Here is a 21,554-nt window from a genome sequence, read left to right as displayed (position 1 = left end):
TTCCAAGGGCCTTTGTTTTGTTTGGGGGGAGAAGGGCCACCTTCTCTCTGCTGGCTCTTGCCCTTTGCTGGTCCCTAAGCCTCTGCCTGGGGCGGCAGAACCCTGCGTGGCCCTGGGCAGGGGGGAGCCGAGAGCTCTGGGGAGGAGGAGGCTTTTTTAGAAGATAAGCCCCCTCTTGCAGGTTGATCCCCCTTAGCTGTGAATACCTTCCCTTTCCATAGCTCTAAATCTCTGGTGTCTCTTATTTTCTTGCAGACTGGGGGCACTGCCCTCCAGGCTCCTTTCCCCCACCAGCACAGAGCCCCCCACCTTCCATGTCCATGCAAGCTGTTGGGGAGGGGATGTGTGTGCGGGGCCTGGGGCTGCCGGGAGAAGCGGAGAACAGAGTGGGATGCAAAGAGCCGGCCTCGTTTTCCCCTCTCCCAGCAGGATACCACTGCCTGAACTGGGAGCGAGGGAAGCTGGGCCTCCGAGTGCTGTAACGATTGCTAATGCAGCAGCTGATTTTCCGTTACATCTGATATCCAGAGGCCAGAGCCGCGCGGTGGGGGAAGTAGATCAGCCTTAAAATTAGGTTGTGTACAAGGCTTGGGGATTTGATGGCTCAGCCATCTTACAAAACAGCACCTGGATCCTCTTCTGCTCAGCCCCTCGATCCAAACCATGCTGCTCCTGCGGCTGCATTAACTCCAGCCCCTGCTTCGGCTCCGGGGCTGCAAAACAGCAGCAGGGGGGATGGCAGGCAGCCTCCGAGGGTTTTATCCTGCAGATGGCTGTCACCGGAGCACGGGGTGAGGATGCAAAACCCCCCCCAGGAACACGCTCTGCCCAGCGTGCGTGGCTCTGTACTGCTGTTACTGTCCTGCTGGGTCCCTGCTGGACTCCCCAGTGTGGCAGGATTTTTTCTAACCTGTTTCTGCTGCCCGGGGAGCTGCAGGGAATCTGGCTGGGGGTGTGTGGGAGCTGAGCGGCACGGTTTGGGTCACGGCATTTGGGGATTATATGGAAGCAGCCAGTCTGAATGTGCGAAGATAGTCACACTCGGGTGCCGGGGGTGCTCGTAGCTCTCCGGACGTGGCAGGAGGCTGGACTGTGTGAGCCCTGCTCCTCTCATTTTCCCCTCCTACCTCTCAGCGTGGCCAGCCCAGCCCCAGGAGGGATGGAGGCTGCGAAGTGGAGCTGGGGGTCCCTGACCTCCCTGCGGGGACGGGGGAGCGGGTGCCCCATCGCCGGCCATGCCACAGCGCGGGGCTGGCATGGGGCCGCCTTTGAAGCAGGGTCACTTTGCTGCAGCTGGCTGGAGGGGAGGGGGCCCCTGTTTTTCATCCCCTTAGTGGTGAGGGGTGCACATCAAAGGGCTCCCTGGGGAGCGATATCAAATTGCACTTAAGCATTTACACGGTGGAAGCTTTTGAAAACGCCAGCCGCAGTGGCTGGGCTGCCTCCAAGGCCGCAGCTCCCTCCTCATCCTCAGCCACCCCGTCATCCACATTGTTTCCCAGACAGGGGAGAGGAAGGGGGTGCAAGACCCAACTCTGGAGCTCTTGATGCCTTCCCAGGCAGGCCTTGCAAACCATCCCCAGCCAGAGCCAGAGGTGGAATCGCTGCAAGGTCCCTGCTCTATTGCAGAGATTAAAAATTAAAAATGAAGGGGGGGATGACTGCAAGCAAACAGCCCCCCCAGCCCCTGGGAGCTGGACTCTGTCCAGATGGGAGCTGGGCTCCATCCCTGCGTGCCCGGGAAGCGCTGGAGCAGCACATCAAAGGCACCGGGAGGGCAGAGGGCTCGGGGAGCTGAGCCCCTGGGAGAGGGGCATGGGGCCAGATGGCCCCAGCGCTGCAAGGGGATGGATGTGGCAGTGTAAAAGCGATGCCAGAAAGGGAAGGGGCGGGTTTGGGGCTGGGGGAGGCTGCTGGGGGTGTGTGTCCATGGAGCAGCTTTGGGGTGTGAAACACCCCCACCCTGTTTTGCAGAGATGTTTTATGTCCTGCAGCTGGTGCCTGTGGGGGGATTTGGCATCTCCTGCATCCGCTGCCTGTGTCAGGGCGAAGTCCTGCCTTCCCCTCCGGGGTCCCTGTGGGAGGGACCCCCACCCCTCCCAGCCTTCTCCCCACCACCACGGCCCACTCAGCACCTCCTGGCTGGTGGGACGTGCGCTGGAGCCGCTCCAGGGCCCCTGTCCCTCTGGAGATGCTCTTGGCAGCTGGTGGCTGCAGAGCTCAGCTCTCGCAGGAGCCTTAAAAGCTTCTGTTTCCCTCCACGCCCCCCCCACAGCTCTGCAGACCACCCTGGGCGCCCTCAGCTGGTGGTCTCACAGGTGTGCCCACCCAGCCAGGGTGCTGCCCTGCTCCCCCACCTGCAAACCCACCGGCAGATGAAACACTGCCAACACCCTGGCACATGCTCCCTGCCTCAGTTTCCCCTCCCCGGGAGAGCCAGGCTTGCCTGCGCCTTGCGGACCCGAAGAACGAGCCTGTGGGGTGCAGCAGGGCTGGGGAGCGGGACAGGACTTGCTCCTCACCCCCGCTTCCTCCCTGCTGCCCAAACACCCAGCGCAGAAATGAGGCAGAACCTGTTCCGCACACCCACGGGCACGCTGCCAGCACCCGGCACCCGGGGGACAGAAGGGGGGTTTGCTCCCGTGGATGATGCTTCGGGATGTGGCTGGAGCCGGGCTGCAGGCCACTGCGGTTGCCTGGCTCGCTCTGGGGCCTCTGCAAGGAAAACCGTCCCCGAGGGCTGACCCAGCGCCTTGCTCGCCTTGTGCCGGTGGCCAGGGTGTTCCTGGCTGTCACCGGGCTGGCGCAGCCTCCGGCCACGGCCACCCCAGGCAGAGGGAGGCACCGAGGGAGGTTCTGAGGGAGGCTCCGCTCCACAGGTGCCGCAGTGCGACGGCGGCTACGGCTGAGACCCAGCAAACTCACTGGGGATGTGGTGGGGACACACCGCAGGATGTGACCCGCTGCGCCCCTGCGCCTCCGGCCACAGGTTTGGCTCTGTCTGTGCTGCGCCGTGCGCCAGGCTGCCCCGAGCCGCCTGCCCCTGGCCCCGAGGAGGGGCACTGCCCATCACCGAGGTGTCAGGTACCATCCGCCCGTCCACCCACCCATCTGTCCATCGATCTCGAGAGATCCAGGAGAAGGGGACAGGTCCTGCCTCCTCTTTTCCTGTCCCAGCCTCAGCCAATTAACATTTCTCGCTCTGTACGTTGCTGGTACGAAGGGTCCTGGGCCAGGATGCACGGAAAGGGCTCGGTGCCCGCCCTGGGTGAGCTGGAGCAGAGGCACCAGCCCACGAACAGCCCCCGTGGGGACAGGACCGTCCCCGAGCCACCGTCCCCCACAGAGACCTGGCCATGCTCGCTGCATTTCCAGAGCCACCCATAGCAGGGACTTTGTCCGTCTGGGGCCTCTCCCCATCGGCGCTGAGCAGCAAGCGCCCTGCGAGGGGAGGAAGGGGAAGGCGACCGACAAGACAGGCAGAGCCGCTGCTGAAGTCTCATTTCCTTAGAAACCACGCTAAAAATAATCCCCTTTTCTTGCGGTCCTGTGCTCGGCATGTGCTACCGAGGCTGCTGCCGCTGCACCCCGCTGCAATGCCTCCCCCAGCAGCGCTGCCGTCTCCCTGTAAAGCTGGTGGGGTGTTGGCTGGAGCCTGGCGGGGTGCCTGACCCCTCCCCAGCCAGCAGCTCTCCCTCTGTGACCCAGGGAAACTGAGGCACGGGCCCCCGCTGTGCCACTCCTGGCCTGGATGCTGGGGGGCTACCACTGCCAGGCATTGCTGGCCTGATGCTGCATGGGGCTGAGCACCCAGGTTCGCCCTGGGTGGTTGGGAGACCTTCGGAGCAAGATGGGATTGCGCTGGTCAGGATGGGAGCTGTGGGGCTGGGGGTAGCCGAAGGATGAGGCTGGAGGCTGGGGCTGTCCTGTGGGACGGGGGCCATGGAGCTGGCGATGCCCGGTGGGATGGGGGCTCTGCAAAGCTCCGGTGACCCCGCAGTGCCCCACGCTGGGCTTTCAGGGTGGGGGTGGGGGGCTGCAGGGTGCTGCGGAGACCCTGCGGGTGCAGGGCAGATTTACTGGATTTACTGGCACCCTGCCATGCCCAGCAGAGACCAGTCAGCCCAGTCCCCCAGTACAGCCTGTGAGCTCTCTCAGAGCTGCTCCGGATGAAGCACCCTGAGGCCGCATCCTGCCCCGTGCGCTCTCCAGAAACCCCTGGGTGCGAACAGGGTGGTGGGGGGGGTTGTGTGTGGGGTGTTCTCCCATGCCCCTCATCCCCACCCCCTTGGCTTCAAGCCTCTACCAGGCTTGGGGTCCCCCTAGCCCAGGGCGCTTCCCCTCTGGAACACCCCTTCCCGGGCTGCCTGACACCTCCCAGTTCAGCCCAGTTCAGCCCAGTTCAGTCCCGTCCAGCAGGTGCTGCTGGCTCCAGTCCCTGCTTTCGCGCCGCCGGGGTGAGGAGGCGCTTGCTCGCCTGCGGTTGACTCAGCTCTAGGCCACCAGCACCTTTCTGAGGGTGGGGACCGAGGACCACCCACGGCCACGAGGGTCCCCGTGGGGTGCTGGGAGGGGCAACACGAGCCACCGTGACACCCCACGCACAGTCCTGGGCAGGTAAGGGCAGCCGTGGGGCTGACACCACTGTTTACCCCACAGCGGGGCTGCACCGGCACCCTGGGGTGGGCAGGTTTGGGGGTCTGGCTCCTCTCACCCTGCTTGGGGGGCTGCAGCCCCCCACCCGTCTGCTCCCCACCAAGGAGGGATGGGATGGGGGCTCTGGGACCCGAATTTCTGCAGTGCCTTTTATCTCCTCCTCCCTGTGCTGGAGGCTTGGCCTGGCCCGTGGGGCTGGACAGGGTCTGAGGCCATGGTGATGGGCTGCAGGACCCCTGGTGCAGGGAGGAGGATGGGGGGGGTGCTGGGAGGTGCAGCCCTGGGCTGTGGTGGGGGGCGTCTGGTGCCTGCTAGTCCCCAGGGGGCTGCTGGGGGGACACCAAGGGGGTGCATTTGGGAAGGGGGGTGTTTTGCCCCGTCTGTCGCCCCCCCTCCATCACGGTGGGCTGCTTGCAAAGAGAAAAGGGGGGATGCGCGCCCCCCCAGTTGTGGCTTAGGTTTAACTCTGGGGAGGTTTAACTGGTTTGACTGGTCTCCTGTGCAGGGTGGGAGGCAGGGTGCTCAGCACCCCTCTGCAGGAGCGGGACGTGGGTGCTTGTTTATGCCCCGGCTGCGCCCACCCGCTGGGGTCCCTGCGGGGGCTGGGGAACCGCGGCAGTGCCTGGGCCAGACCTGGGTGACTTTTTTGGGTGCCGGTTCTGTTCCGGGGTTGGGGGAAACCCCCGTGCGCCACCAGTAAACAGGATACGAGCAGGCTGCGGTGGGGAGGCAGCGGCAGCATCATCCCAGCCCCGGTGACAGCCGGTACGTGTCCCCCGAGACCCCCACCCAGCCCCGTGCAGCCTGGCTGGGTGCAGGGTGCTGGCGGGTGCCGCAGGCTCCCCCTGCCTAGTGTGAGGAGTGGGGTGTTGGGGGGAGTCCAGGTGGTGGTGGTGTCTCTGGTGTGTGATGGGGGGGGGGGGGGGGGGTGGGGTGGTCTCTAGTGCTGGCTTGTGAGTGGGGTGTCCGTGGTGGGGTTGGCACCCAGCCTGCCCACTGGCACGGGTGTGCTCAGATCCTGGGCTGGGTCCTGGGCTGGGATCCCCAAAACTGGGGGATGTCTAGAAAACACACACACACCCCACCACCCCTGCGCTGGGACAGGGGCACCCGTGGGGCTGGGGACAAGGCTGAGACAGGGTCACCTGTGGGACAGGGACAGGATGACCCACAGGACTGGGATAAGGGCACCCGTGGGGCTGGGGCAGGACCCTCTGTGGGGCTGGGGACAGGGCCACCTGTGGGGCAGGAACAGAATCACCTTTGGGGCTGGGCGGGTGTCCAAGCCCCACGGTGGAGGTGGGCCCCCACAGCCATGCCGGTGTGTGTCCGTGCCAGTGCCCACATCCTGGTGGGGCAGCCAGGGTGGCGGGGGGCTGGGGGGAGGTAGGGGGGCGGCAGTACCGATCCTGCCCCATCACTGCTGCAATTTCCTGCCCTTGGCATCCCGCGCCGGGCAGCGCTTTCCCAACACTGGGGCCAGGAAGGGCAGCGGTGAGGCAATACCAGGCAGTGGGGCAAGAGCCCCTGCTGCACCCGCCACCCTGGGAGCTGTGATGAGCTGAGTACGGTCTCAGCCTGGTTCAGTCTCAGCTCATCATGGGAGCGGCTGAGCCCCCGTCTTGGTGCCGTGGCACCTGATGAAACCCGTGGGAAAGCAGGCAAGGGCAGAGCAGGCCCTGAGCAAACACCCTTTGCAAATATGGGCTGCGGGCAGGATCCCGGCAGCAGGCAGGGCTGGCCCTGGCACAGGGCCGGCAGCGGGGCCTGGCAGCAGGAGGAGTGGCAGGGCTTCCCTGGGCCTGCCTGCAGCCCGCCCATGGGATTGCCTGAGCTCCTTCCCTTGGCACCCTCAGCACAATCCCACCCCTTGGTTTGTCCCCCTTGGGGGTCCCAGAGGGGTGCAATGTGTGTGTGGGGGTGCATGCTGAGCTTCCACGCCATCTCTTTGCAGAGGGTCAGGATGATTCTCACCCCAAAGCGGCCCTGCCGTCCTTCTCAGGATGCTGGCATCACTGGTGCATGCCCGGCACGCTGAGCACCCCCCACCGCAGCCCCCCGCTTCTCGGCACCCACCTAGGCCAGCACCTCGGGGTGCCCCCACCGTGCCCCCCCATCCCGCCATGGCGCTGGAGGTGGGGGCCGAGGCGCTGCTGGACCTGAGCTTCCTGACGGAGGAGGAGCAGCGTGCCATCACCGAGGTCCTGCGCCGCGACTGGCAGCTCCGCCGGCACGAGGAGGGGCGTATCAGGTGAGGCTGGGGACCCCCTGCTCAGCATCACCCTTGGGGACAGCGTGAGCACCCCCGAAGAGCAGCTAGCCTGGGGTCCATCTCCCTTGGGGACAGAGCAGCCAGGCTGGGGGTCCCCTTTCCCCTGGAAATGGGGGCACCCACTGAGACCCGCCAGCGTGAAGCCCTGCGGTGGGTGACACCGGCATCAGGGGTCCCTAACCCCCTGGAGACAGTGGCTGGTGGCTCCACCAGCAGTTTGGGAAGGGTGATGGGGGCAGTGGCGCAGGGGCCAATGGCAGCACTGGGGTTGGGGGGAGCCAACGCCACCCTCCTGCCACCAGCAAGCTCCGCAAATCAGTGTCGGACCCAGTGCGGCTGAGGACCCTCACCGGGGACTGGTTCTGTGACGCCCGTGCCCAGCGCCACCGGCACCACCTGGGCTCCGACCTCGTCCGCGCCTCCATCCGCCGCAGGAGGCGGCCCCGGGGTAGGTGAGGGATGGGGACACGGCGGGGGGGGGCGCTGGGGACCAGGGCTCAGCCCGCTGAGGTCCCTGCTGCCCCCAGGAACAGGGAACCTGGAGCGTGGCCCCAGCCTGGGTGAGCTGGAGGCCATTGGCGAGCTGCTGGCCGAGGAGAAGGAGGATGAGGATGGTGTGGTGGAGCCGGAGGAGAGGTGAGGGTGGGGGGGGGGGGCGGGGGGCTCGCACCCTGGGTCCCCCAGGGCTGGTGGCATCTCTTATCAGTATCCCGCTGGGGGTGGCACGGCCCTGAGGTGCCCGGGGGGAGCTGGAGGTGGGGAAGTGGGAGCAGAGCACATGGTAAAGGGGATGACATGGCCAGAGCTGTGCTGTCCTGGTGTCTGTCCACCATCCCAGTGTCCGCCTGCCACCCAGGGGGTTTTCTGGAGCCCTGCTGGACCCCGGCTCTATAAATATCTTTGGGAATGTTGGGGGGGGGGGGGTGGAGAAAGTGCTCGTTAGCCTGATGCCCTGTTGAGAGAATCTAATTATCGCCTCTTCTCGCAGCCCCCCTACGGAGGAGGCGCAGGCGGCTGCAGAGCCCCAGGTCGGTGCCTGGTGTGGGGGTTGAGCCGGCACAGCAGCACCTGCAGCCGGTACCCGACACCCTGGTGATGGGCTCGGTCAGTGGGGGAGCACCCCGTAGCCTGGACCCCCCTCAAATTGCCATGATCCTGGCAGGGAAGGATTTGTGGTGTCACCCCAGGAGGGTGCTGGCTTTGGGGCCAGCCTTATGCATGGTCTTGCAAAGTACGATCCTGAACCCCATAGCATGGGGAGCGATGGGGGATGTCCCATGGGACACCCCCCACCTTGTCCCAGGGACCCACAGGGGCTGGTCCGAGGGGAGAGGAGGGTCCCCAGGGTGCCCGTTTTCACCCATTGCCCTGTGTGCCACCTTGCAGCCCAGCCCCACATCCCCGACTCTGGAGAGGATGCCGGTGTCACAGCCCCCGCAGCAGGGTGACATCCTGGCAAGGGAGCAGGATGTCGTGGCCCAGCCAGGTAACCATGGTGGGGGGGGTGGTGCTGTCAAGATCTGGGGGGGTTGGAGCACCCAGCACGGCTTACTAGCCTCCTATTTCCTCCTGGCCCCCATCCCTTGCTTGCCTGCTCATTCCTCTTGCTGAAAAAAGGGCACCCTCTCCCCATCCACCCCTGCCGTGTCGGGACCCCCCCACCCACACCGTGCCCTTGCAGGTGGCACAGCAGGTGGGAACCCCTTCAGCACGTCCAGCGCTGAGGACAACGAGGAGGAGCCCGACTCCGCGCACAGTGGCCCCAATGCTGGGCAGGTGGGATGGTGGGACTGGAGGGGCTGTATGGGGTTGGGGGGCTGGTGGGGGGGTTATATGGGGCTGTCTGGGGTGTGCAAAGCCAGCACGGCACGGGCTGTGCCCAAGCACCGGGTACTTGCTGGGAGCTGGGTGCCCCTAGGAGCCCGCACTGTGGATGGGGGTCTTGGAGGGGAACCTGACCCCGCTTTGCTTTGCACTTCCAGGGGCCGGGGATCCCCCAGCCGGATCAGGCATCCCTGGGCCGGGTGTCCCCACAGAACGGCCACGTGCCCCCACGGAGCCTGCTGACCACCAGCTCCTCCGTGTCCAGCCTCAGCTCCTCCACGGTACGGGGCTGGGGGCTGCTGCGGGGGGGTGACCTCTCCAACCCCCCCATCTCCAGGGGCCTGACCCTGTCCTGCCGCCCTGCAGCTGAGTGGCAGCCTGATGAGCCTGTACAGCGAGGGCGAGCTGGGCAGCGTGGCCGTGCGGGGCTGCGTCCAGTTCTCCCTCCGCTACGACCCAGCCAAGAAGGAGCTGCAGGTCCATGTGCTGCGGTGCCGCGAGCTGGCCGAGGCCAAGAAGCAGCGGTCGGACCCGTGAGTGCCCCAGCCCCGAGCGGGGACATCCGAGCGATGCCCACAGTGGTACCCATTGCACCCACCTCAATTTTTGCCTCCAGGTACATCAAGACGTACCTGCTGCCGGATAAGTCCAACCGCAGCAAACGCAAGACGACGGTGCGGAAGAGGAGCTTGGATCCCATCTTCAATGAGACCCTCAAGGTTTCTAACCCTTTTTTTTGGGGTGTCTTTTGGGGGTCCCCCTGGTTCAAGGGGAGAGGGCTGGGGGGTGGTGGTGGATAACCTCACCCTGCTGTGTGCCCTCCCTGCCAGTACAAGCTGGAGAAGAGGGACCTGCTGGGCCGGACCCTGAACCTCTCGGTGTGGCACCACGACAGCCTGGGCAGGAACCTCTTCCTGGGGGAGGTGGAGATCGCGCTGGGCACCTGGGACTGGGCCAACACGCGCCCCGAGTGGTTCAACCTCCAGCCCCGGGTGAGCTCCCAGTCCCCCAGACCACCCACCCTCACCCACAGCCCCCCGTAACTCCCCGCATCGTCCCCAGACACCCATCTCCTCAGACGGTCTCACCAGCCGAGGCAACCTCAACTTGGCACTGAAGTTCATCCCTGTTGGCTCAGAAGGTGAGAGATGCCCGTGGGCACCGGGGTGGGGTCCGGCGTGGCAGGGTGCCCCTGAACCCTCTTACCTGCAGGCGGGGGGCTGCCACCCACGGGCGAGCTGCACATCTGGGTGAAGGATGCTCAGAGCCTCATCCCCCTGCAGAGCGGCACCGTGGACGCCTTCGTGCAGTGGTAAGGTGGAGGGTGGCACCCTGGGGGGCACCCGGAGGGGCTGGGGTGTGTGTGTGTCCCCCTCTCACCCCGCTGTCACCCCCAGCTACGTGCTACCGGATGACAGCAAGGCGAGCCGGCAGAAGACACGGGTGGTGAAGCGGAGCCTCAACCCCCTCTTTAACCACACCATGGTGTACGACGGCTTCCAGGCCAAGGACCTGGCCGAGGCGTGCGCTGAGTTCACCCTCTGGCACCACGAAGCCTTTTCCAAGCGCCAGCTGGGCGGCATCCGGCTCAGCCTGGGCACAGGTGAGGGGGGAGCCCCGCGCACCCTGGGGTGCCCCCCATGGCTTGCGGGGGGGGGTGGTGGTGGCAGTGGCGTGGCCATGGGGGTGACAGCAGTGGTCTCTCTGCAGGGAGCAGCTACGGGCTGCCGGTGGGCTGGATGGACTCGACGGCAGAGGAGCGGGAGGTGTGGGGGCGCCTGCTCCAGCAGCCCGGGCAGTGGGTGGAAGCACTGCTGCCCCTGCGGACCAACCTGGTCCCTCGGGCGTAGCCCCTGGCCCCCCCCATGGACCACCCCGTGCCAGTGGGACTGCGGGAGCCGGGCAGGGACAGAGCTGCGCCCGGAGCATCACTGTGTGGGGCTGGGGTCTGTGCCCCCCCCCCCCCTTCCAGCAGCAATGAAGTGGCACCGGAGGGCACATTTGGCGGCTGTTTATTGCTGTGGGCACCGTACCCCGACTTCTCTCTCCAGCGTGGGGCTAGAGCCACTGTGTCACCTGCTCCTGGCATGGGGCTGTCCCCTCCGCCACCATCCTGCCAGCTCCCGAGGTGGCAGCCCCGGCGCTCCAGGGGCTGGGTCCCCAGGGGACACGGCCCAGTGCTGGGGCCAGGGCTCACTCCCCTTCCCGCTGGGCGAGGGTCCGGCGGTGCTCCAGGATGGCTGCCCAGAGGCGGTAAGCTGACCCGCGCCTGCTGGGACACGGGGGGGCTGTTGGAGGGAGGGGGCCACACCATGTCCCCCCACCCAGCACCGCCGCCCTGCTCTCCCTGCCCTGGCCAGGCCAGAAGGGTCAACGCGGGCTGGGGGTACCTGATGCCCACGTAGAAGAGGTCGTCACGGGTGGCACAGCCCAGCAAGTCCCTCAGGGTGAAGCCGTGGGAGAGGAGCTGCGGGAGGGGGTGAGGAGTGTTGGGGGGCAATGGCGGGGGGAGGGGTGGGTGCACTGCTCACACCAGTGGGCCCCAAACCCCAGCCCCCACGTTGCTCCATGTGCCCACAGGCCTCACCATGGCCATGGTGGCCGGGTCTGTGCCGTGCTGCTGCAGCCACTCGAGGAGGAGGGGGTCAGCCTGTTCCTGGTGGGGCTGGGGGCTCGGGGGCGAGTGACCCTGCCCCAGGGTGAAGCACCCCGGGGGGGCCTCCCCATGCTCCCCACTGTGCTGGGGCCGGCTGGTGACCGAGCTGTCATCGTCCCCAGAGCGAAGCACCTGCTGCATCAGCTGCTGGCACTCCTGCTCCTTCTCAGCCAGCTCCTGGAGCAGCCTGGGGGAGAGCAGGGCATGGATGGCACCCGGGGGAGCATGGACTGGCACCCGGGGGGCACAGGACCAGCAAAGCCCTACCTTCTTGTCTCCATGCGGAGGTGGCAGAGCTGTGCCAGCAGCGCAGAGGGTGCCCGCAGAGAGGGCAGGGGGTCTGTCTGGGTGCTGGGGCCGGTGCTGAGTCCTGAATTGGTGCTGTCCTGCTGGGGTTGGCTCCTGGGGATGGACAGCCTCGGCAGCATGGGGTCATCCTCGTCGCTCGTGTCCTTAGTGGTGTCCCCCCCAGGGCAGCTGGTCTTCTGTCCCAGGTCTGTGGGGCAGAGGCGGTGGTGGGCACAGAGGGGTGCCTGATGGCCTCAGACCCCAGAGCACAGGGGATGAAACGGGGAGCTGGGCCCAGCTCAGGCTGCCCCTCATATCCCTTTCCCAGCACCCCAAAGTTCCTCAGCCCACCCCAGGCCAGTCTCCCTCTTCCTCCACCCACCCAGCCATAGTGGTGGGACCCGGACCTGCATCCCGGCCATCCCCCAGTGCCACCCACCTCCCGCCAGCACAGTGAAAGCCGCCTGCACCGCCTGGCTCATGGCGTCGTCCAGCGCAAACATCCAGTGGGGTTTGATGTGATGTCGGCGCAGCACCTGCCTCACCTGGAAGAGCATCACCTGCACCAGGGCGTGGCTGTGCCGGGGCATCACCGTGCCGGGGCATCACCCACTCAGCACCCTACCCCTCCACCCCGGGCACTCACCGCTGCCTGGAAGCCCAAGAGGGGAGCCTGGAGGTGGGTGAGGCTCAGCCCTTCTGCCCGTAGCTGGGTGCTCAGTGCCAGGAGGTCCTGGCACAGTTGGTGCTGCCTGGGGCACTGGATGTAGCTCCGCAGGCAGCTCAGCAGCTGGGCGAGATGCTCCGAGCCCAGCCTCACACCCGCCATGCTCTGGGTGGGCAAAGGAGATGCTCAGGGGCTGCCACCATGGCCATGCTCTGCCCGGCTGCTGTACAGACCCCCCCACGCCGGGCACTCAGCACCCACCTTGCTCTCCTCCAAGGCGGCGATGATGGCTGGCGCCTCGGTGGCGAGGATGCCGTGCAGTGTGGCTCGGCGCTTGCTGTCCTTCCGCAGAAGGAACCCGTCCCCGCTCTCCTCGGGGGAGGATGAGCGGAGGCTGTGGTCGGAGCCAGCCGAGTCCTGGGCGGTGCTGGTGGGAGGTGGGGAGGGTCGGCACTGTCCCCCCCTGCCAGCCTCAGGCATTTAGGAGCGTGGCCCCAGCGTGGGCATGGCCATTGGGCTTGGCAGAGGGCATGGGGGACCTCCTGCAAGCCCCCCAAGCTGCAAGGGGGAGGGATGTGTTGTCCTGGCATAACGAGGGAGCATCGAGGGAGGCAGTGCTGGGGCACGGCAGGGAAAGTGGGTGTCATGGGAGGCAGAAAGCCAACCCGCTCCCACGCTGGGGGTCCCTCCATCGCCCCTATGTCCAGGATGCCCTACCTCAAATAGCTGTGGCTGGAGGCTGCCTCGCCAGGGTGGCACAGGAGCAGGGGGCTGCCCGCTGTGCCCCTCACTGGGACGTCCAGCCTGGCTGATGAACATCTCCTGGTCCCATCGCTGCCCTCCACATCCCCATCCAGCTGCTCAAAGTTGCGGGGATCACCTGCCCGGGAGATGATGGACATCGTTATTTAGCAGCTCATGCCAGGTCCCCCCATGCCACCCCCCCCCCCAACTCACTCCCCGCCGGGGGGTTGGGACGGCTCCGGGCCCTCCTGGCACTGGTGAGGAAGGGGTCCTGCAGCAGCGCGGTGGCTGTCGCCCGCTCGGCCGGATCGGCCTGGAAGCAGCGCAGGATGAACGCCTTGGCTTTGTCTGACATGGACTCGGGCACCTCTGGGTGCATCTTGAACATGCCCACCTGGAGGGGAGGCAATTGTGGGGGCTGCAAAGGGACCGGCCACCCCCCAAAGGGGGGCAATTTCAGGGCTGCGGAACCACCCCATCTCCTGTCCAACCCCATGGGTACCTTGAACATCGCAGCCTGGGGGCTGCCCAGCTCGTAGAAGGGAGGCTTGCCTGTGGCCATCTCAATGATGGTGCAGCCCAAGGACCAGATATCCGCTGGCTTCCCATAGCCCCACGGCCCCTGGTCAATGATTTCCGGGGCCATGTACTGCAGGGTGCCTGGGGAGAGGATGAGGAGGCATGAGAGGAGCCCATATCCACCACCCTGGGGTGGGTCCTTCTCTCCCCATGCCAGGTGCAAAGGATGCAGACCCCAGCACGGTCTGGCCCTCAGCATCCCCCCGCCCCCAGCCCCGGGCTGCCCTTACCCGTGAAGGTCTCTGCGCTGGGGCTGATGCCCGCCAGCCGCTTGGAGGTGCCGAAGTCAGAGATCTTCAGCACCCCACTGTATGTGTTGATGAGGATGTTGTCTCCCTAGTGTGAGAAGGGCACCCCAAAATAAAACCAAGCTACAGAAATCTCCTGGAGCTCGAGCAGGAACATCGAGCATCAGCCCAGGGGCTCTGGGCATGGCGGGGCAGCTCCTGGGTGCCTGGTGCCCCCCAAGATGAGGGGATCAGGGCTCATGCCCCCAAGATGGGTGACGTCCCCCGCCCCTTCACCTTGATGTCACGGTGCACAATGTGGTTATCGTGGAGGTAGCTGAGCCCGTCGAGAATCTGGCGGGTGTAGAAGACGATGGTGGGTTCGTTGTCCTTCAGGGGTCCCCACTTGGAGCGCAGCAGGGATGAGAGACTGCCTGGAGAGGGGGCACAGAGGGGGGCAGCAACCCTGTTTAGTCCCCACATATGGCCACGTGTTCCCCACTGACCCCCAAATCCCATCCCCAGTGCTGCCCACCTCCCGGCACCTCCTCCATGAAGATCTTGATGAAGCCATCCTGGCTGATGGAGCCCAGGTACTGCACGATGTTCCTGTGCCGCAGGTGCTTGTGCAAGGCGATCTCCTCGTGCAAGGACTGTGAGTACCTGTGTGGTGAGACACTGGGGTGAGGGGCTGCCCAGGGTCCCCCGGGACCCCCAGGGACCCCCCAGCATGGCACCTACCAGCTGTCCCGCTCTGGGATCTCCTTGATAGCGATCCGCACTTGGTTGCTGAGGCAGCGCCCGGCATAGACGACCCCATATGTCCCCCTGCCCAGGACCACCCGCTCGCCCGTCTCCATGCACTCGTAGCTGTACTGTGGGTAGAGATGCAGGGTGGCTGCCTGCACCACCCAGCACCCCGTGTCACCCTCTGTCACCCCATGTCCCCATCTTACCTCCAGGATGGGCTGCGTGGGGCTGGGCACCTCCTCGCCGCCCACCCCCTGCTTGGCCAGGAGGGACTGGACCCAGTCGTAGAACCTGCCGGCAGGAGGATGAAGGTCCTGAGCCCTGGTGAGGTTGCTGGGGACCCAGCCACTGACCCCCAGCACAGAGGGGCTCCTGCTCCCCCTCCCAGTCTGTCCCCCACCAGTGGCACAGGGGGGTCTGTGCCACCCTGCTTTCTGGGACCCACCTGCAGGGGTTTGGTCCCTAGGACACCCCTTTCCCCTAAAATTAAGGTAGGGAAGAAATAGCATGCTCCCATCCCTCTCTGTTCACCAGAGCTGTGATTGGGGGTTCCCCATGGCCCCCACCAGTGATATGGGGGTCCCTGTGCCCCCCAACCCTCTGCTCACCACCGGCAGTGCTGCTGAGAGGGGAAGTAAAGCTGGAAATCCTCCTCCGTGTGCATCACATAGAGGAAGCAGCCCCGTTCGTCACACTTGCAGATGCTGGAGGGAGAGGCCCCCCCCACCCCGTCAGCAGTGGGGCTGATCCTGCCCATGGGGTGGGCAGAGGGGCTGTGGGCACATGGGGGGCATCCTCGGTCCTGCCAGCAAGGGGACTAGGGACACACTCACCTGACGCCCCGGATGGCTGTGGCTGCAAAGGTCCAGCTCGATACTGCTTTCTGCAGAAGGGGCAGGTGAGGAGGGGGTCGGTGGGGACCCCCCCAAGCCTCCCCCAGCCCCATCCCTACCTCCTCTGTGGGGCAGACGAGAGCAAGTGTTAGGGCGGGCTCCTCTGTGCCACTGTGCAGCGCCAGCCGGGCCGGCCGCAGGACTTTGTTGAGCTCCAGGACCAGGACCTGTGGCAGCAGGGAGCTGTGGGGTGAGCCCCCCACCCGCTGGGTCCCCAGCCCGCATCCCTGCACCCTCCTCCTCCCACAGGGTTGCCACTGGTGGGCTGCTCAGTGCCTCTCCAAATCCCAGGTGAGCTTGGACCACTGGGTGATCCCCACGGACAACCCACCCCAGGCTCCGTGGGGCCCCTCACCGGGCAGTGTGGTGCGGCAACGAAGGGCTGGCACGCATCGAGGAGGAAGCCCAGCCAAAAATCAGCCAGCTCCTGCCGGGTGGAGGGGACCTGCGGGCTCCTGTGGAAGTGTTTGTAGAGCAGGAAGGTCTCCATGACCGAGACCAGGTACCTGCAGGGACGTGGGGAGCAAGAGAAGAAAGAGATGTCCCCAGCACCCCCTAAACCCCCTTCTGGGGCACAACCACTGGGGACTGGAGCCCCAGTCTCACGCAGGTGGGGACATGCTGTGCCGTGCCATACCAGCCCGGCGCATTAAGCTTGTAGAGCTTCTCAGAGGCTTGGATGACTTTGCTGAGGTCGTTGGCCAAGATGCCAGTTCCGAGGCAAAATCCCACATCCCAGTAGTAGCGCAGCTCCTCCAGGCTGCCCTTGCGACCCTGCAGGCAGCTCAGCTTCACCCCTGGATGTGGGAGCCAGAGCCCATCACCCCTCCGCCAGCCACCCCACACCTGGGCACGGCCACTTGGGGGGTGCCCTGATGCCAACGGACCCCCGCACTTGGTCCCCATCCCTGGTGGGTCCTTGGCTCCGACCTGCAGGTGGGCACCCACCGATTTGCTGCAGCTGCACGGAGGTTTCGAACTGGTGCCCAGCGGCCATGAGGAGGACAGCAGCATTGATGCCTGCAGGGAGGCTCGGCTCTACCTCGAAGGCTTTGCTGTACCTGGGCAGAGATGCTGTGTGGAGGGCACGGCTGCTGCCACCCACCCTGCCAGCCAAAACGTGGCTGCCTTGGGGTCCCGGAGCTGCCCCGTATGATGGGGGAGCACTCCCAAACCAGAAAACCCCAAAAAAGAAGTTAAAAAACCAAAAGCCCAGCAGGAATTACCATCACCTGCCTCTGCGTTGCTGCTGGAGGGGGGTTGAACGTGGGGCTGCACTGCCCTGAAAGCCCCCAGAGCTCCTGCAAACCCCCCAGACAGCTCCCAGCCCTGTCCCAGTCTCACCAGTAGAGAGCCCGGTCCCTCATCTCAGTGTCGGCGAGGCCGGAGTCGATGAACACGTCCTTGTAGATGCGGCCGCACAAGCAGAGGAGGTCAGGCGCAGCCCCCTCTCCTCGCTCCACCACGGGCAGCAGCACCGACAGGGCCTTCTCCCGGTCCCCGGCACGGTTACGCCTGTGCACACGCGACCGACGCTCGGTAAACGGCACCACCATTTACCCCGGCCCCCTGGCTCCGTGCCATCGGGATGCCCAGGGGGTGTCTGTCGTCGCCGTCCCCCACCGCTCACCGGCTGAGGGCAAAAGCGTAGTGGAAGCGGACGTTGTGCTGCTCAGCCACGGTGCAGGTCGGCAGCGCCTGGAGGGTCTCCACCAGCGAGATGATGGCATCGTAGTCCTGCAGGGACGGCGGCGGGGCTGAGCCCGTGGCCCCCACGCTGCCCGTCCCCAGCTCTGCGGGGCAATGCTCTCCCCGGACCAGCCAAGCCCTGAGGGTTACAAGCTCCTGCAAGCAAGGGCAGGCTGTGGAGCCCCTCCCCAGGATGCTGATATGAGCCACCCCCAGCCCTCACCTGCACGTCGCGGTAGGAGAGGAGGAGGTTCACCACGATGTCCAGGCTGAGCAGCTCCACGCTGTCCAGGCGCCGCTGGATGCGGGCCAGCTCCCGGCTCAGCTGCTCCCCTCGGTACATCTCCCGCGCCCTCCGGATATCCCGCCGGATCGTCTCCCGAAAATACCCACTGGGGATGGTGGGAGCAGAGACGTGGGGCTTTTGGGGTGGTGGCAATTCTCCACCAAGCCCTGCCAGCCCACGGGGGTGCGGGGGTTTGCCCGCTGCTGGGGGGTGAGCAGCAGTACCAGGAGTTGGTGGGGATACCCTCCAGCAGTTGGACGAGCCGGGCTGCCAGCGGGGTGAAGTTCTCGGTCTCGAAGCTGGGCTGGAAAAGCTCTGTCAGGCACTTCATAGGCCCGGCATCGCAGCAGACGACCTTGTTCTGGGGGGTCACCACATAGGGGATGAAGGTGTAGCTGCTGCAGAGGTCCTGAGGGAGGGCAGAAGGGGTGAGTGTCTCTGCCAGCCGAGCTGAGAACCCCTCTACTTATGTCATGGACCAGTCCCCTCTCCCCAGGCCTCCCCACACTGCCCAGACCATACAGGCCACGCTAACACAACCACCATCCGTAAGTCATTAGCAGGGAAAGGCAAACCAGCTTTATCTTTGACTGCCATCATTACGCTCCAGAGTGAACACTCCTGGTTCTTTTCAAAACCAGGTACCCCTCTCCATGCTGCTGTTCCTGGTGCTTGCTCTGCATGAGTGACACCCCCCCCCAGCTCAGATGTGTGGAGGGGTCTCGCTCCCCATCCGCAATGTCCACCCTCTGAGGCTGGAGAGAGGCGGCTCAGGGGGAGAGAAGGGCTCAGACCCCCCGGCACCACAGCAGTGAGCAGGGGGACAAGGGACACACCGAGTTCTTCTGGCAAATGTCCTCCTGGGGAGAGAGGGAAGGAGGGGGGATTTAATGAGCATCCCCGACAAAAGAAATCAGCTGATTTCAGGCTCAGAGATCGGAATTACCTGGAAAACAGCCAGGGACAGCGAGGGGCACCGGGGCCGAGCCACAAGGGTGGCTGGGCGCCCCCACACTGTGAGAGTTGCGTGTGGACACCCCCCCCCGACCCCGGGCAGGGCTGCAAACGCAGCCGGCTCCTCATCCAAACCCAGCACAGGGAAGGGGTCTCCAAACAGGTGCTCCCCCAAGTCAGGGTGACATCTGGGGACGATTTGGACATGCTCCCATCCACATTTTTCCGCCCCCCCGAGAGGCGAGAATCCCTTCCGCTGGCCCCTTCCGTGCAGAGGGTTCTGCTTCCAAGGAATCGGCTTTTCCCAGGGAAAAGCGCCTGTTCCCAAATTCCTGGCCGGCTGGGGCCAGGGGAGCACCCAGCATCCCCCACCCGGCTCTGGGGCTCACTGGGGTCCCCAGCCCCCCCTCCTCATCCCATCAGCTGCAGGGAAAGCTCTGCCAGAGCAGGACGCAAGCGTGGGAACTCAGCCGGGCTCAGGGGAGGGATGGAGGTCCCCCTCCTGCTGGGATGGATGCTCCAGAGGTTTAGGGCTATTCCCACCCTGGAGAAGCAGCACCCGGGGGGGGGCAGGGTGCCCCCGTCCCCACTAACCTGCAGGGCCTGGAGGTGGGGCAGGTCGGCCTGGCCACACAGCACGATGTTGTGGGACATGTTGAAGCTCTCACGGATGCCCAGGTGGTAGAAAAGGGAGGGTTGGCAGACGGAGTCGCTCAGCTCCACCACAGCCACGTCTGTGGGCAGGATGGCAGGGATGCTCAAGGGACCGACACCAGACCCCGAATTCATGGGGCAGGAGAACCAGCCACCCCCTGGTTTGGAGGAGGTCTGCATCCCCTACGAGAGGGAATGGCCCCTGCCATCACAGCACCTGAGGCCACAGTGAGGAGCATCTGCTTCCCCCCGGCACAGGGCTGAACCCTGAGCAAACCCTCGACAAAAAAACACCCTTTTCCAAATCACACCCGTGTGTTTAACCCCAGGGAGGAAGACGTCCCAGCAAACGTCCAATCACCTTGGAAAGTAAACAGGAGGAAAGCAGAAAAGCAAACAGTGAACAACTTGAGCACACAGCCGGCAGAGCTCCGCCGGGAGCTGCACAGCGGTTAGGGAAAGTCGTGGCCCAGATATTCCCGGGCAGCTGGGATAACCAGGCAGAACAGCAGGAAAATGAGGGCGATAGAAACCCCATACCACGGATGCTTCTGGCGGAGCAGGCCGCATCCTCACCTGCGTTGTAGAAGCAGTCGAGGGCGGCGGTGTCACCCAGCGCCAGGGTGCCAAAGGGCAGGGCGTGCAGGCGTGCCCGCAGGTCACGGCAGGCGTCGTGCAGGCTGCACAGCGTGGGGCAGGCGGCCGGCTCCCGGCCCAGCACGCAGACGATGCTCAACACCCGCCGCCCACCCGCCCGTCCCCGGGTCCCGCACACCGGCCGGCCTGTCGTGCCCGCCACTGCCAGCGGGTCCTGCCAGCAGCTCCCGGTGACCAGGGTGGGTCCGGGCACCTCCATGACTGGGGTGGCCAGACCCACTACGGGGGATTACACTGAGCACTGGGACAGCCCTCACCTTGCGCCGGGCTGCCCCGGTCCTTACCGGGAGAGCCCTCACCTTGCGCCGGGCTGCCCCGGTCCTTACCGGGAGAGCCCTCACCTTGCGCCGGGCTGCCCCGGTCCTTACCGGGAGAGCCCTCACCTTGCGCCGGGCTGCCCCGGTCCTTACCGGGAGAGCCTGTACTCTGCACCGGGCTGCCCTGCACCACGGTGCCCTATTCCCTCCCCGGGGAGAGCCCGTAGTCTCCACCGGGCTGCCCTAATTCCCCCCGCCCCGGGAGAGCCTGTACTCTGCACCAGGCTGTCCTGCACCGAGCCGCCCCGTTCCCCACCGGGAGAGCTCCCTACCGGGCCGGCTCGCACCGGGAGGGTCCGTCCCGCTCCCCGGGCTCCTTCCCGGGCTGCTCCGCACCGGGGCTACCCCGCACCGGGCTGCGCTCCGCCCCGCTCCGCCCCGGGCACCGGGCGCTGCTTCCGCCTGTCCCGGCCGTGAGTCACCGGCCGCCCCGCCCGGGACGGGACGGGACGGGAGGGACCCCCCGGCCGGATCCTGCCCCCCGACGGGCACCGGTTGCAAAGGGCCGGTTGCGAAACGGGAGCGAGGGGAAGGGGAAGCGGCAGGGGGGCCCCGGGGGGGGGGGGCTGTCCGGGGCCGGTTCCCCCTCCCTGCACGGGTCGCAGCCGAAATAACGGCCCCGAAGTCCCGCCGGGTGGCCGGAGCGGTGGCGAAGCGAAGCCGGGGTTCGCTGAGGGGCGAAGGGTCGGGTAGCCCCCCTCTCCCCATATCCCCCATCGTACCCCCTTGGCCGGGGCGAGGGGCCCGGGAAGGTCCCCGCGGGATGGAGACGGGGATGCAAACGGCTGGTGGGCCTGGCTGGGGCGGCGGGAGGCGTGCGGGAGAGCTGCGGGAGAGCCGCGGGTAGGCGGGGACAGGCTGGCACTGCCCCCTGACCTGAGCTACCGTGCAGGCAGACAAACCACGGTGCAGGCAGACAAGTCACAGCAGAGGCAAAGTCGCCGCACAGGCAGACAGGCCGCCGCACAGGCAGACAAGCCATGGCACAGGCAGACAAGCCACCCCCGCTTTGTTTCCCCTGCAGGGCTGGGCCAGCGTGGGGCAGGAAGGCTGAGCAGGGATGTGGGTGCCTGGGGCCAGTGGGGCACGGAGCCCTGCCTGCCCAGGCCTGCTGCTCAGCCCCACTGCTGTTGCGGGAAAGGCAGAGCCGTGGCTGCGGCACACACCGTGCCCAGCATCCTCCCCTGCTGCCACGGGAAGGAACGTGTCCCTCCTCCCCATCGCCATCCCTGGGGTGCCAGTGCTAGTGGGACTGGATGCGGCCACAGAGGTGTGTACCCCTCCTCCAGCCCCAGCCCGCGCTCATCTGGAGCTGGGGAGCCCAGCCCAGCAATTCCCCCAGGCTCGGCCCACGGCAGCCCCTGCCTGCTGCAGACCCCGGGGCCAGGCAAGGGGGTGTGCCGCATGGAGGAGGACACCACAGGGTGACATCCCTGGGACA

General features: G+C 66.0%; 2 protein-coding genes across 8 annotated transcripts; one reads left to right on the top strand and one right to left on the bottom strand.

The window, feature by feature from the left end:
* Window positions 1-4,156: 4,156 nt before the first annotated feature.
* Window positions 4,157-10,751, top strand: SYTL1 (synaptotagmin like 1). Of its 2 annotated transcripts, none has more exons than XM_075114718.1 (15): window positions 4,157-4,617; window positions 6,611-6,907; window positions 7,231-7,376; window positions 7,456-7,564; window positions 7,917-7,956; window positions 8,315-8,414; window positions 8,610-8,704; window positions 8,911-9,033; window positions 9,119-9,285; window positions 9,369-9,471; window positions 9,583-9,744; window positions 9,815-9,893; window positions 9,965-10,064; window positions 10,150-10,355; window positions 10,463-10,751. In XM_075114718.1, the coding sequence occupies exons 2-15, from the start codon at window positions 6,660-6,662 to the stop codon at window positions 10,600-10,602; spliced, it is 1,818 nt and encodes a 605-aa protein (XP_074970819.1). In that variant the 5' UTR covers window positions 4,157-4,617; window positions 6,611-6,659; the 3' UTR covers window positions 10,603-10,751. The 2 variants fall into 2 exon arrangements, with proteins under 2 accessions (XP_074970819.1, XP_074970820.1); XM_075114719.1 differs by lacking the exon at window positions 4,157-4,617 and adding an exon at window positions 5,162-5,421.
* On the bottom strand, window positions 10,747-20,901 carry MAP3K6 (mitogen-activated protein kinase kinase kinase 6). Of its 6 annotated transcripts, none has more exons than XM_075114713.1 (29): window positions 20,386-20,898; window positions 19,716-20,015; window positions 19,080-19,219; window positions 18,368-18,391; window positions 17,756-17,940; window positions 17,469-17,637; window positions 17,187-17,293; window positions 16,901-17,071; window positions 16,505-16,617; window positions 16,194-16,353; window positions 15,888-16,062; window positions 15,616-15,723; window positions 15,497-15,546; window positions 15,272-15,367; window positions 14,870-14,954; window positions 14,655-14,788; window positions 14,449-14,576; window positions 14,211-14,347; window positions 13,917-14,022; window positions 13,610-13,767; window positions 13,321-13,501; window positions 13,081-13,243; window positions 12,625-12,790; window positions 12,343-12,528; window positions 12,136-12,241; window positions 11,676-11,904; window positions 11,340-11,595; window positions 11,143-11,219; window positions 10,747-11,021 (listed from the first exon to the last, which is right to left on the bottom strand). In XM_075114713.1, exons 1-29 carry the CDS (start codon window positions 20,828-20,830, stop codon window positions 10,946-10,948), a joined length of 4,431 nt encoding a protein of 1,476 aa, XP_074970814.1. In that variant the 5' UTR covers window positions 20,831-20,898; the 3' UTR covers window positions 10,747-10,945. The 6 variants fall into 6 exon arrangements, with proteins under 6 accessions (XP_074970814.1, XP_074970816.1, XP_074970813.1 ...); XM_075114715.1 differs by having other exon boundaries at window positions 15,912-16,062; XM_075114712.1 differs by having other exon boundaries at window positions 10,749-11,024; window positions 20,386-20,899.
* Window positions 20,902-21,554: the final 653 nt, after the last annotated feature.

Source organism: Phalacrocorax aristotelis, chromosome 20 (assembly GCF_949628215.1).
Source record: "Phalacrocorax aristotelis chromosome 20, bGulAri2.1, whole genome shotgun sequence".
Taxonomy (NCBI): Eukaryota; Metazoa; Chordata; class Aves; order Suliformes; family Phalacrocoracidae; genus Phalacrocorax; species Phalacrocorax aristotelis.
The sequence above is the reverse complement of the archived record's forward strand: the minus strand, read 5'-3'. Positions and strand labels throughout refer to the sequence as shown.